This window comes from Hypomesus nipponensis, chromosome 15 (assembly GCF_054491055.1).
Source record: "Hypomesus nipponensis isolate SF chromosome 15, ASM5449105v1, whole genome shotgun sequence".
NCBI lineage: Eukaryota > Metazoa > Chordata > Actinopteri > Osmeriformes > Osmeridae > Hypomesus > Hypomesus nipponensis.
The window spans coordinates 7,150,674-7,164,880 of NC_140375.1; the positions used below are offsets into that span (position 1 = coordinate 7,150,674).

At 48.0% G+C, this 14,207-nt stretch overlaps 2 protein-coding genes across 2 annotated transcripts; one reads left to right on the forward strand and one right to left on the reverse strand.

Moving 5' to 3' along the window:
• Window positions 1-3,003: 3,003 nt before the first annotated feature.
• ppp2r1bb (protein phosphatase 2, regulatory subunit A, beta b) lies at window positions 3,004-12,261 on the reverse strand. Its single transcript, XM_084674336.1, has 15 exons — window positions 12,106-12,261; window positions 11,236-11,326; window positions 10,841-10,941; window positions 10,373-10,605; window positions 9,876-10,023; window positions 9,497-9,652; window positions 9,086-9,200; window positions 8,796-8,866; window positions 7,084-7,218; window positions 5,590-5,763; window positions 5,428-5,488; window positions 5,056-5,210; window positions 4,600-4,742; window positions 4,376-4,467; window positions 3,004-4,258 (listed from the first exon to the last, which is right to left on the reverse strand). The coding sequence occupies exons 1-15, from the start codon at window positions 12,181-12,183 to the stop codon at window positions 4,242-4,244; spliced, it is 1,770 nt and encodes a 589-aa protein (XP_084530462.1). The 5' UTR covers window positions 12,184-12,261; the 3' UTR covers window positions 3,004-4,241.
• A 40-nt stretch (window positions 12,262-12,301) lies between these two features.
• On the forward strand, window positions 12,302-13,765 carry med29 (mediator complex subunit 29). The gene is made up of 4 exons (XM_084674337.1): window positions 12,302-12,501; window positions 12,853-12,911; window positions 13,004-13,088; window positions 13,298-13,765. The coding sequence occupies exons 1-4, from the start codon at window positions 12,352-12,354 to the stop codon at window positions 13,523-13,525; spliced, it is 522 nt and encodes a 173-aa protein (XP_084530463.1). The 5' UTR covers window positions 12,302-12,351; the 3' UTR covers window positions 13,526-13,765.
• The last annotated feature ends 442 nt before the right edge of the window (window positions 13,766-14,207 follow it).

The following is a 14,207-nucleotide window of genomic DNA, read 5'->3' on the forward strand; positions in this document are numbered from 1 at the left end:
AACCCCTTTAGTCAATTCATCCAAAACACACATGCTAACCCATTTGGTTGTTTACCCCAAAACACACATGCTAACCCCTTTGGTCATTTTGTCCACAACACACACACACTGACACACATCCCTGATGGCTCAATGGCTAAGCATGTGTACCATGAATGTTAAGGGTCTTTGGTTGAAATCCCATGGAAGGCTGCAATGGTCTTTCCTTGCAGAAATAGTCTCTTTAATGACCTCATACTTAACCTCAAAGATGTAATTGTCAACAAGTTCATGTATGCTTGTGTCCTTGATGGCTCAGTGAATAAGAATGTGGTCCATGAAAGTTAAGGGTCTGGGTTCAAATCCCATGGTAGGTTACTGTGGTCTGCCTTTAAAGAATTAGAATGTAATACATAAAAAAATGTATTTAAAATGTCCACATGACTTAAACATTTTTATCTTCCTGTTCCATTTCAAGCATGATGGGGACTGGGGAGCTTACACAGTGGCGCACTGGAATGTGCTGCAAGCATGATGGGAACTGGGGTGCTTGAATGTCGGAGGCCCTGCTGTGTGTTGGAAGCCCCTACTGCAGCCCACCACTGATATGAACTGGGGTGCTTGTGTGTCGGAGGCCTTGCTGTATACCAGCCTTGAGCTGGGATTCGATGCCATGCTGCCGTGTCTGACTGGCCTACCTGCATGGCTCACACGCTTTTCCATTGTGCCACCGGGGCCCCACTTCCCCCTACCTGGAATAGTAACATGTATCTTTAAAAACACCACTAGTTAAACACATACTATCATATTTTACATGACAGCAAGGAAACAGTGAGAACATTACACATAGTGTACGCCAGACATATTTGAACCCAGATGAGCTGCAACCTGAGACAGCTTACATGCTTATCCACTACGCTACCAGGGACTTGCTTCAGTTGCCTTCAGAATTCAAATAGATCTTTATGAAAAGCCACTTTAAAGACAAAGGTTCAACAGCACCTTGGAGGATATGAACCTCCAACCTGTTAACTCGCAGTCGTACACTCTACCACTGAGCTATCCCTTCCACCACAAATGAGGATGTGGAAAGTCACACTTGCTCATAATCAGTTACTCATTTATGAAAAACACCTGACAATTGTTGGTCTTGATTGGTAATCGGATCACATGACCATTACCAATTTTTCCAGATGAATGAGATCTAATGCAACAATCCCCAGGATAGAAACAGTTAGCAGATCTAGCTCTAACATTGAGTCTATGGGGAACCACATGCTCCAAACTAACTGCATCATGCATGTTTTCGTTCTATAAGTGCTTTGCCAACTGGATGGGCCCCAGTGTCAAGCCAATCAGTTTTGAAAGCACCAACAGATCTAAAACGAGCAGTCTGTTTTGAGACTCAATGTTTGGTCATTTCTTCCAAAACACATATGCTAACTACTTTGATCCCAAAACACGCATATTAAGGCATCCATTTACTATTTTTGTCAAGGTAACCTAACTGGCCTATCGACTTGATACTCAGTTTTGACGTTATGATTCGAGACACAGTTAGATTCAACTAGGCAGCATCTCATGAGGTAGGTAGTATCAACCTGGCCTATGCCCCCTCTAATGATGCGCTAGAAGCGGTGCCTGCGTGGGCGTGGGGTAATGATCTGGAAGGGTGGTGAATCACAGCGGATTTATCAAAATAGTTGTCATGCGAGCGCTTGAATCCATTCATGGAGTCACGACAGGCCATCCATTAGATACCTAATTTAGCCGTAGTGCAGTCAAACAATCGGTGGTTGAGTCGGAGAACGATTTCAGTATTTACAAACACGTAAATTGATGTTTTTAAGGGGCATTAGATAGACCTAATGCATTAGTGTGTAAGACAGGGCAGGGCTGATTACGTGGGCACGTCGGCATACAGCAAGTTTGCTGGCATGACTTGATAAACCCGATGACATTCCTTAACCTAACAAACCTAGAGCCGTGATGACTTAAGGAGTAAAGGAGAGGATTAATGTTGTTGGTTCGAAAACAGGTGTCTCTGAACAAGCGGAGCTGAGATTGTCACACACAAGGGCGTCTGTGTATAGAGGCGAAGACAGGTTACTGTAGATGGGACACCCACGCTTGTTACCAGTGAATTGTCTGCAATAGGCTGTAGATCGAGTCAATTTGATTGACGTCATCAGTCACTTCCAGCTACTTGAGTATCTTCATCCATACTGTACTTGACCTTTGATGATTAAAATGAATAACCAGCACCTAATATTGACACCCATTCGATGACATACATGAATAGGAATGGATTAATATGACACAGAAACTTGAGGTACCTGCTGTTATAAACCCAACCCTTATTTCTGTATGAGCAGCTGTGGCCGAACCCTGGTTCTCATCTAGACCACATCCCTGCTGAAACAGCAGCAGGGTTGGCCAGGTGTGCGCAGGCCATCAGAAGCTGCTGTTATGCAGCCTCGCGTGGTTCCCTCTGGGTCTCCGAGGGTCACTCCTCCCCTGGGTGCCCCTCTTTCATCTCCCCAGCTGCCATTCCTCAGTCAACCAAACACGAAGAACAACAATCCACTCCTCTGGATCTCCATGCAGTCCAGCTGGAGCTAACTAGCTTACCAGCCCCGTCAGAGAGGAGTCCAAACCCTTGTTCTGGGAAACAGGAGATAATCTCCAAGAGCCTTTTTTGAATCGTTTCTCTGAGTTAAAGGATTTTAAAAACAGTTCTAGAAACTGAAGTCAACAAAACAGTGATGTAATTACTGGCATTTTCAACTATTCCCGAGTAGAGAACTGCAGCAGTTTCTTTACTATGACTCACTCTATTCCAGCTAAATCTCCACAGCAGCTCTGACTGAAGTGATAATGCGTTCTAGCCAACAGCGTGACGACCCTGTACGCAATGACTCACTGAGCAGAAAATAGCTGAATGTTGAACTTAAAGAGTTTTAGTGCAGCTATGAATAGATTACTTTATAAATCAGGGGAATGACACTGAGAAAAAGGCATGAGTAAATTGACCTTGGTCTTTGTGGTACTTTATTCAGTTCAGATAGTTGTACAGGTTTCAGAGTTTCAATAAAACCAACAGTCATGATACAGGACAATCAACAATCAAAGTTTATTTAAGAGAGAACATGGTGTGGGGGGGAGGGGGAGAATGGGGGTGTTCTACAGAGGGACATATTAAACAATAAGTTCCAGGTCCAGAGCCATGTCAGACCCCCTCCCCCCTCAGACCTGTGGATCATACTGTGCCAAATTCACCCAACATCAACTAGCTTTCAGAAACCCCTCCAGGCACCCTTGCCACTGAGCTTCTCTCCTTAGGAAGAGCTCTCTCAGCACTAGGACACTGAAGGGGTTAACCATACTGATGCCTACAAAAAAAAACAACCAAAAATACGCCATTGCTTATCCAAGTAATTGGCACAACAATTAAGAGCAATATGAAGATTGCAGGAAAGACCACTCCTGTTCCTTCTGAACAAGTCAACTTAACAACATGACTTAGAAAATGGGACAGAACAAGCTTGTGATTAGCCAAACGTTAAATGCAGAGAAAAGCCATAATGGAGCGTCTGTGGCGGTCTCCTATTACAGCCCTAGAACATTGGGAAGAGCAAATCCTGTCTCTGGCTGCCCTGTGCCGTGCGTCCTGACACAGGAGAGGGAGGGAGGAGAGGGAACACAGCTCAATGACTACATGTGTCGTCTGTGCAGTAGCATGGCTCTGGCCCCTCACCCTGGACCACATCAGAAAGGACCGGACGGGCTCTGACCCTCGCCTGGGTGGGAGTTCCCCCCCACCTGGTGCATAGGGGGGGGGGGGGGGGTCATTTTGCCTCTCACACCCACCGGGGTCCTGGGAGATCAGATGTGGATGCCAGGCGCCTGGCGGAGCAGGTCAGAGGTACAAGAGAGCATGGAGGAATGTGGCTGGTTCTAGTCGCACAGCACGACAACACGGAGCATGCACTTCTTACAAAGCAGCTTTATTAGTGGCAGGGGGGGCTTCATGTACAGCCTGGAGGACAGGGGGAGGGGCAGAGACGGGGGGGGGGGGGGGGCAGGTATCGCCCATTCATCAGGCAAAAGTAAAAAGGGACAAAGAGAAAGAGAGAGAGAGTGTGAGAACGGCTCTGTTAGTTCTAGATGAACCAGTTACTCCTGAACATCAATAAATATCTTTGTCGTGTGAAAAGGGATCTCTCTGACGTCTGGAGTCTTGGTTATCTGTGTCGGTTGGATTATGCCAGGGCTAGGACTGAGGACAGAGGAACAGGCAGAAGGGAAAGAATTAGAACAATACCTGACGGCTAAAACAACATGCCTTCAAATGGCAACACATCTCTATTTGAAGTGTGTGCGAGTGTGTACGTACCACTGATGGCCTCTTGGGCAAAATACTTGACATCCATGTCTGTGTCTGTGGCCAGCTTCTCCAGCACTGGCTTCACCTCTGTCTGCAGGGCACTGCAGGGACACCACAGGCTGTTACTCTACCCTACCCTACACACAACACAAACACCCCCCTCCGCCTGCAGGCGATAGGACCACCGCAACAGTGTGCTGGTCTCCCAGCACGCCTCCTGACACACACAGTACCTGCTCTCCAGGACAGGCCCGATCTTCTGTAAGGACTTGGCCACGTTGAAGCGCACGTTGGCCACCTGGTCGTTGGACATCTTCAGCACCACGGGCAGCATGTGCTTGGTGGTGATGTCCTGACCGCACGCCTCAGACAGGGCCTGGGGGCGCACATGGGGAGCAGAGGGTCAACACCAGGAGACTGGCTGTAGGGCACGGGACGTTTGGGTGTGTGACAGAATGTGTGTGAGTTTTGAGTGTGTTGCGTGTGTGAGAAGGAAAGTAGGGTGTGTGTGTGTGTGTGTGTGTGTGTGTGCGCGCGCTGTGAGAAATAGATGGAAGAGCTACAGAAAGTCCCTGGTCCAGTCATTAAAATGTTATCCCTTATAAGAAGCTTTCCTAGTATTAGGGTTAAGTTAGGAAGTCTGGATTTCTGTGTGTTTTCAGCGTGTGTATGTGTGTGTGTGTACTCACGTTGATGCAGAACAGCGTGGTCATCCTGTGGAGGTAGTTGGGGTCATTGGCCATGCCCAGCACCTTGGGTACGATGGTGTTCTGTGCCCACTCGGCCCCAAACTTCTCCACCAACTTCATCAAGTTACAGGTGGCAGCCTCCCGGATAGCATACACTGTCAAACAAAACAAACAACCCCTATGAAGATACTGAAACAAAACAAACACTACACTGATAAAGTAGCTACTCAAAGGCTGTCTGGAGACCGGCACACAAGGCCCAGAACACCGTCTCTATTGGCTAGACACACAGATGCACTACCCACACACCCCCACCCAGCTCTCCAGGGTCCTAAAGAGACCTGGCTGTGACCTGGGGTGAAGGGGTCTTACCGTGGTCGATGAGCCAAGCCATACACAGTGTGTTGAGCTTCTCATCAAAGAACTCCACTCCCTGAAGACACACACACACAGGTCAGTACAGGCTCCCCGATCAAAAGGTAGACACTAGCTTTCAAAGACTGATTTCAAAATCAGTAAAAGTATGTGTCTCACCAGCTGTCCTGCCAGCAGGGGCATGTACTCTATGATGGCCAGGCGGACCCTCCACTTGGCATCCTCTGCCAGCTCCACGATGGCAGGCAGCAGCGACTGAGACAGCTGGCGGATCCCAATCACCTCGTTGACGCAGTCCAGGTTGGAGATGATGTTCAGACGCACCTCGGGGCACTGGAGGGACAGAAGGAGTGATGGAGAGAAGGAGAGAGAGAGAGAAGGAGAGGAAGGAGGAAGCAAAGGAGAAAGAGAGCAAGGGTGGGTGGGTGGGAAGGAATGACAGAATGTGTAAGAAGTGTGGAAATATCATTCCTTCCTTTTCTCCTCTGCTTGGGTTTGGTTTAGTCATCAGCAAACTAGAACAGCGAGGAGACCTTCACTGATTCCATCAAAAAGCAGATACGGGGGGGAAGGGGTAAGAGCGTGAAGACGACGTCAGATATGAGCGTGGAGACAACTAGGCCATCTTTTAATAGGCGGCTGGGTCAGGCGTCTGGGCCTGAGCACACATGGGCTTCAGCTCTGACACCTTCTCATCTCCTGCAGTCCTGCACGCAGGCTGGGGCCACGCCCACACCAATCAAATCCCATCAGATGGAATCCCATGAGGTAAAGGGAGGCTGCAACCCACAGAGCTCACCTCCTGAAGGCCCCAGGTGCAGGCATTAGAAGCTACCCATCCTACTGGGCCAGGCCCAGAGACAGTGTGCCTGGGATCCACACAGGCATAACCACAGCCAGGTTAATGCTGCTTACCAAGAACCTGTCTGATGGCCTTGGGGCAGGTATGACTCAGCAGCCATCCAGCCATCAGGCCGCAGCAGGCCTGGGATGAGTCACAGGATCAGCCCCTGAGACCTGCCGCTCTGGATGGATGACCTACATACGGTCCAGCAGGCTGGAGCCCTCACAGCCTCTAGTACCTTCTATGTGAGGCAGCTACATGGACCGTGGTAGGCTGGCAGGATATTAAACCCAGAGGTGGTTTGATGAAAACCGCACTGTCCTTGAAATGTAGCCATCTGATCAATATCCTTACATTTCCTGCAATCTAATAGGCCTGTAGCATCAAGACCACCTTCCATTCAACCATTCAACAATAAACACTAACATCATCAGGCCTACTTCCCTTAATAAAAACAGTGCACCAGTAGGCCTACCACCGCCACACACACCTACCCCCCCCTCTAGACAGTAGGCCTACCCCCCTCTAGACAGTAGGCCTACCCCCCTCTAGACAGTAGGCCTACCCCCCTCTAGACAGTAGGCCTACCCCCCTCTAGACAGTAGGCCTACCCCCTTCTAGACAGTAGGCCTACCCCCCTCTAGACAGTAGGCCTACCCCCCTCTAGACAGTAGACCTACCCCCTTCTAGACAGTAGGCCTACCCCCCTCTAGACAGTAGGCCTACCCCCCTCTAGACAGTAGGCCTATCCCCCTCTAGACAGTAGGCCTACCTCCCTCTAGACAGCACCAGTGTAGCAGTGGGCCTACCTCATCTTTGAGCTGAGCCAGGAAGAGGGGCAGCAGGTGCTCCACAGTGTTGTCCTTGCCCAGGATGGTGGACAGGCCCATGATGACGGAGGCCAGGGCAGACTTGACATGCTGGTTGGTATCAGACACCAGCTCCTACACAGGGACAGAGCAGGTGAGGACACACTCAGTTAGCCACTGCACAACAGGAAACACATGACACTTACTGCTAAACACAAACTACAGGACAGGAAGACAGGGATGGATCACTCAGCAGTGGAGCATTTCACTGCAGATCAAGAAGTTGCAGGTTCAATCACCCCGCCCTCCCCCATATGTAGTTTTGGATTAAATAGTAACTTCTAAATAAGTACATTATTACAAGAATAAGAGACATGATATGCATATGGTCGTTTTCAGGGTTTTCCCGCAGCACTTTTCAGTTAAGGCGGCCGACTAAGCAACACACGCCTTTTTTGCGATATCCGCCGTTGTCCTGTTTACTCCTTTCCATTCCAAACCGTGACCAGCGCCAGTCTCCCTTCTATGCAGAACACAGTCTATCGCACAAACTAGCACTATCCCCCCCCGATCTGACGACAAACCCCACCCTACAACCTTAACTAACACATTTTCAGAAAGATTTGAAACCAAAACCACCAACCAACAGAAAACCCTGTGTTGTTAACTATAAACTAAATGCTAGTCGAGCCATCAGAGCCATCAGAAGCCAGCCCTGTGGACAGCAGCTCAGCTGTGTTAGCAGGGGGTGGGCTCAGGCCGTGAGGCAGCACTGATAGGCCTGGCTCTCTGGGGCAACGTCTCCGTGTCACAGTTCTAGAACCACGTGAGATGGTTGGGTAAGTGACTGTTGTAGAAGGTGAGGCTGTTGGCTGAGCCCTGGGTGTTCCGAGGCGTGAGGCTGTCACCAGAGCTGCCTGGCTCCTGTGTTGACAGGGTAAGCAGGACCTGGCACTCACACACAGAGAGACAATGTGTGTGTGTGTGTCTGAGAGAGAGGGGAACATCAATCTGAGCTGTTTACACCAAGTGACACAAGAAAAACAGCATTCTACGAAGAGCTCTTATTGAGATTAATTTTAGATCGGTGCAAAACAAACGAGCAATCCTAGAATGGATTTTGAATGGAAAATAAATAAGTTTAGAATTGGCCCATAACAACTCACTTATAGTCAGACACTAGGACAAACACTTCTCCAGAATCATCAACACAATGATCGTTGAAAAACACATTGTGTTAATTGGACTAAACTCCCATTCAGCACCCATATGAACAGCAGCCCACTGGACAGTCCCCTCCCTGCTGTCAGCCATGGAGAAACAAGTAGACACTGCCCTCTGCTGGACAGCACAACACACAGCACCATGACACCCATTTCATCGACCCAGTCGGCAGTGAATGTTTGAGAACATAACATTAACTGGTCAATCACCACTGAGACTCTGCACAAACTAAGAACCGATTCACCGTGGGTCTAGAAATACAACCAGAATTTTTGTCTGCATTTGAGAGAAAGGCAGAAACAGCCTGGTGATTCTCCCCAGAGTCTTATATTAGTGCTGCAGCAGAACTCATGACGCTAGCCTCTGGAAACACAAGCTCCTCAGGTCCCAACATCTCATGACTCACTACTGACACCACTTGGGTCGAGCTTCTGATAGGGCGAACACTGATGTGTGGAGAGGGTTGGTTTTGGCGAGGTGTTCGTTACCTTGACGCAGGGAAGGATGTGAGTCATGATGATGGTCTCTCTGCTGTCTTCCGGAAGGTTCTCGCAGAACTCTGACGACAACAAGAGTAGAACTACAGATTAGGCGAGAGAGGGGATGGAACATGGCTCTAGAAGTTCTAGAATAGACAGGATTATTTTGGGAGCAGCTGTGCGTCATCTTGTTGAGGTCTAAGTTGACGCACATTGAGGTCTGAAAACGTATTGATCCGTTTCAACCATCTCTGGGGTACGAGAGAAATCACGACTCAACATCCAGGATCAACGCTCACCTTTGACCTTGTTGGCGGCAGCCGCGCGGACCTCGGCCTCACAGTCCTTCAGAAGGTTCTGGAAGGCTGGGACCAGGTCGTTCTTGGTGATCTCTGGACCCACAGCCTTCTGGAGCTGCAGGAACACACACACACATTAAGTATCCAGAAGCGGGTTACATGGATGACACAGAACAACTGTGGCTTCACAACCAGTAGATATTTCTAAAATATCACGTTGGAAGGAAACAAACAAAATGGAGGACTCTGTGGAAGTCCTCTTATACTGTATGTATAACACTGGAACTGTTATACAGCTTCTATAGATGCCAATATCGGTGAATTAACACTGTGAATCTGGCATGTCCAGCCCCGGCCTACTTCAGCCACCACAGACACAACGGTAGACACACACACACACACGATGCCTACCTCAGAGAACTTGTCAGCCACCATGTAGCGAACCCTCCAGGACTTGTCCTCAGCAGCCTGGCGCAGGGTGGGCATCACCAGGGTCTCCAGGTCCTCCTGGGGCAGCAGGGTGGCGATGCTCACGCACGCCTCCACCGCCAGCAGACGCACCGAGTCCTGGAGACGGCAGGAGGAGAGGGGGGCAACACAGCTCCAGTTGTAACACGTATCAATGGAACATCGCGATACCTCGAGACAGGGGGGACGACTGGGGGTCCATATCCAACAACACTTGATTTAGCTTTGTATGTTGTGTTGGTAGTTGTATGTGGTGTTTGTTACTGTTGTGAGTGTGTGTACACCTGCCTCATGTCTGTGTGTGTGTTGTGTAGTAGCGTACCTGCTCGTCGGACGCCAGGGCGGTGAAGAGCGAGATGATGTCAGACTTGACATAGTCCAGCTCCAGGACCTTGGCGAACTCGCCCAGCTTGGAGGCGGCGGCGCGGCGCACCATGGGCGTGTCGTCTGAGCAGAGCGTGCGGAAGTGCCTGGGGAGAGGGGGAGGTGACGGAGCCATCAGGACACACTGCAGCTGCAAGCGCCGTGTTGTCTCTCACAACACCAGGTGTTTTCATAGCAAAGTTGCACGTTCAAGAGCTAACCCCTTTACAGTAGTAAGAGAATTTAAATGTACAAGGAAGTCTTCACTGAATGCTCACAAACCCTCTTCACACAATGCAAGGCAGCAAAAACAGACACCCCCCAACAAGTTAAACCCTCAGTACACACAGCAGCATAAAATAACACATGACATAACTCAATGACATAACTCAATGACAAACAAAACTCCACATCAGCGTTGTTAACATGGCCTTGGGGGGGGGGGGGGGTACTCACTGGCGGATCTCTGCCTTGACGGTGCTGGACACACGTGGGTAGCAGACGCTGAACAGGCCGCAGGCGGATGTGCGGGAGGTGAACCAGTCCCCGCTGGCCAGGCGCTTGACCAGGGGCTCAAAGTGCACCTCCAGGTCCACAGGGGAGTGCTCCTGGGAGATCTTCCTCAGAGACTCCACAGCCTTGTCCCTCACTACTGTCTCCTCCACTGTGGCCAGGCTCTCCAGGGGGGGCTGGAGGGAGGAACACACACATCACAATGAGAAGATGATGACACTAGACAGAGAGATAGAGGTAGACATGTCATGTGCAATAACATGTTTGTTGACTTCCATTTTAATTAGGAGTTTCTAACACAGAAACCAAGGCCATTTAAGACTGAGAAACTGATATCTCAATCCAAAATCTCTGAGTTTAGAGGGGTAAGTCTTCGCCACGGCTCCCTCCAGTAGAACCAGCGGTACTCACCAGCAGACAGTGGACGTACTCTGGTCCTCCAACCAGCATGGTGAAGTTTCCCAGCTGCTCTGCCAGGGCCAGGAGTACCTCGTCCTCATCATAGATGGTGTCTGCCCAAGTCCCATCCCACAGTCAATACATGAATCAATCAATCCTAAGAAGACCACTAAATCGTTTCACTACCGTCAAACTTTATCACCCTAGAGCTTCAACATTGTTTTCACTGTTTCAAGGATTCCATGCATACAGCATATTGGGCAATCTTGTCTAGTTTGCCTTACTGGCGTTAATATGTCATCATAAACCCCAGTAGTGTAGAGAAGACTGAGGCTTCGATAGAATGACAACTGGATGACAGGATTCTAATGAACCTGTGCCTGTCAGCTGAGGCATTGTGCTCCTACCTGTGAGGAAGGGGAGGAGTTCAGTGCGGGTGCGCTCCACTCCCAAGGCCAAAGCGATGGTGGACAGCTTTTTAATGCTGTTCAATCGCAGCTGCAGAGGAAAAAAAACAAAAACAATTCAACATCATTAAATGACATGGAAATTAATCTTGCTAGGCTAAGGTCAGCCGTCAGGAACTTATCAAACGTGTTTAGATCCATGTTAGGACTTTCATAGCTAGCTGACTGCGTGGGGTAAAAGATGCGGGCTGTGATTTAAATTAGATAGCCACGGTACTGTAGTGTCAGCAAACATTTAGAAAGCGCGTTCTTAGTGATATACACAGGATTAGTGCACGTCATAACGCCATTAAGATTGCGATAGCTGCGTTTGCCAGTCGGTTAACCAAACTTACCCAGTTGATAGTTGAGATAATGGATGATGTTATGCTAATGTCGTTAGAGCTAGCCAACTAGCCTGGCTAGCTAATCACGGTGATTGAATGCGAGCCAGAACTAGCATAGCCAACATCAACCCAGTGACCTGGTTAGGTACATCTTGTTGGCCTGGTTGCGTACTTAAATTAAATACCATGAATGTGTTCATATTATCATATATTTAGAAAGTAATACATACATAAATAAATGGTGCCCACTTCATAATTCGTAGCTACCAATTTCGCAATATTGGCAGCTAGCTAACGTTGGCAAGTCAGTTAGCTTAGCAAAAAGGCTGGGTCCGCCCGGCTGGAGACAGGCCAAGGCCTTGCCCGGGATATGTCGGTAAATAGCAACCGTGTATTTCAAAAACAGGCATAGCCACTACTCAAATAAATGACAGCAAATGGTGGCATAAACTCTCAAAATTATTAATGAAACATTTGTTCTTACCTGAACATCCTCATTCCGCAGCTCATCAATGAGCACGGCGATGGGGTAAAGGGAATCGTCTCCATCAGCTCCTGCCATTTTGGATAGTGTTGCAGTAATCGAATGGCGCTCTGAACTACGGGGTTTCTGTAGGAAACAACAACGCCACCAAGGGGCCTTTCTCAGTCGACTCTTATTTTGAAATGCGCTAGAGTCTGAGATCCCGGTAGTTGATGTTCTCGCCAGAGCGAAAGGAAGTCTGTCAAAATGGCAGCCCAACAACCTGGTGTTGCGATTTCACAAGCTGGAATGCAGCAAGCTGCTTCTTTACAGCAACAGCAGTTGAGTCAACAGCAAGATTTTGACCCTGTTCATCGATTTAAAATGTTGATTCCTCAGCTGAAAGAGAGTCTTCAGGTATGCACACGTTAGTGTTCTTCGTTTTTCAGACGCACTGGCTGGGACTGGTTGTCGATTGGATTTAGAATGTATCTTTTAGCTTATTAGTAGGCTACTAATACTAATCTGTTTTAAAATTGAAAATGTTATCAATTAAACGAAAGTCCAGAATTTACTACAAATTGATTAATCCACACATTTTTGTAAAAAAAGAAAGAAAAAAACATCGATACCTTACTTAATTTTTTACTGTAGTAGCCTAATGCAATTTCCTATCAGAACTGTGCACTTACACCCTTGTTAGGCCTCAATGTCAGTAAGACAAAGGATTATTCATTTGAATAATACTGTACTATTTCTCGTTTATAGAATGTGATGAAGATTGCATCCCTGAATCTAGGACACAATACTTCAATCGATAATGGAATGTAAGTAGCGTACATGCAAATGTACGCCACACAAGTAGAGAAATGCTTTTGTTTGTTGACGTAAATTACATGTGTGTTTTGTGTTGTTTCAGTAAGAGCAGCGATGCCTCTGTACAGCGTTTTGATAAGAGCCTGGAGGAGTTCTATGCCCTTTGTGATCAACTGGAACTGTGCTTGGTAAGACCCTGTCTATCCATGTGTCACTCATCTCTCACTTATTCTCTCACTCTATCTCTCTCTGTCCATCCCTGTATTTGTCTTTCTCATTCTCCCTCTCACACTCTAAAGTCTACATCAGTAGAAAATTCAACAGTTCTCTCCCTCCACAATTTATTTTGTTATAAAGAAAGATTGATTTATCTCTTATCCTTCTCTCATCTTCCTAGCGGCTGGCTTACGAGTGTCTCTCCCAGAGCATCGACAGCGCCAAGCACTCCCCTAACCTGGTTCCCACAGCAACCAAGCCAGACACAGTGCAGACGGAGTCCCTGTCCTATTCGCAGTACCTCAGCATGATCAAGTCTCAGATCTCCTGTGCCAAAGACATTCACAACGCCCTGCTAGAGTGTTCCAAGAAGATTGCGGGCAAGGGACAACCCCAAGGCATTATGTAGAGATATGGACTCTTGATTGATTGTTCCACTATTATGATCCATCATAATAATAATTGAGGTTATTTTGTTTTTGTCTTGCTTTGTATTGGAGGAGGATGTAAATAGGGTGTAGTTATACAATATGACCACTAGGTGTCAAAAGTGTTGTAGCACACCTAATGCTTTCAGATGAAAACAACGAAACAAAAAACCTTTATGCTAAAACTTGCAATTTTTGTTAATAAAACGTTTCTTATTGAATGTTTGAAGTTATAGATCTATCAGTTCCTCTCAGCTCCAGACTAGTGTCCATGGAGGGGGGTAGCCATAACCAGCTACCCAGGCCATGCAGGTGTTCTCTGGGATCCAGTCTCGCCCTGACCCCCTGAGAGGGCAGCGATCCTTGGTGACTCATGGTCTCTGTCACATAAACACACCTCTGGGTGTTGAGACTGACACAGGAGACCCATGACCCCCCTCTCTCTGACACAGTAGACCCATGATCGACCCTCTCCCTCCCTTCCCAACATGCACTTCATGTTCTATGTTGGCATTCCACATTTGGACACTGGGAGGGAAGCGTCTGAATGGCTCAAGGTTTCATTATTCTTCAAGAAACTTCCAAGAGATGGCAGGGGCTGTGGACATGCATCAAGTAAAGTAGCTAGTAGGCTTTTGGATGGCAAGTGAAAGTTATAAAAAT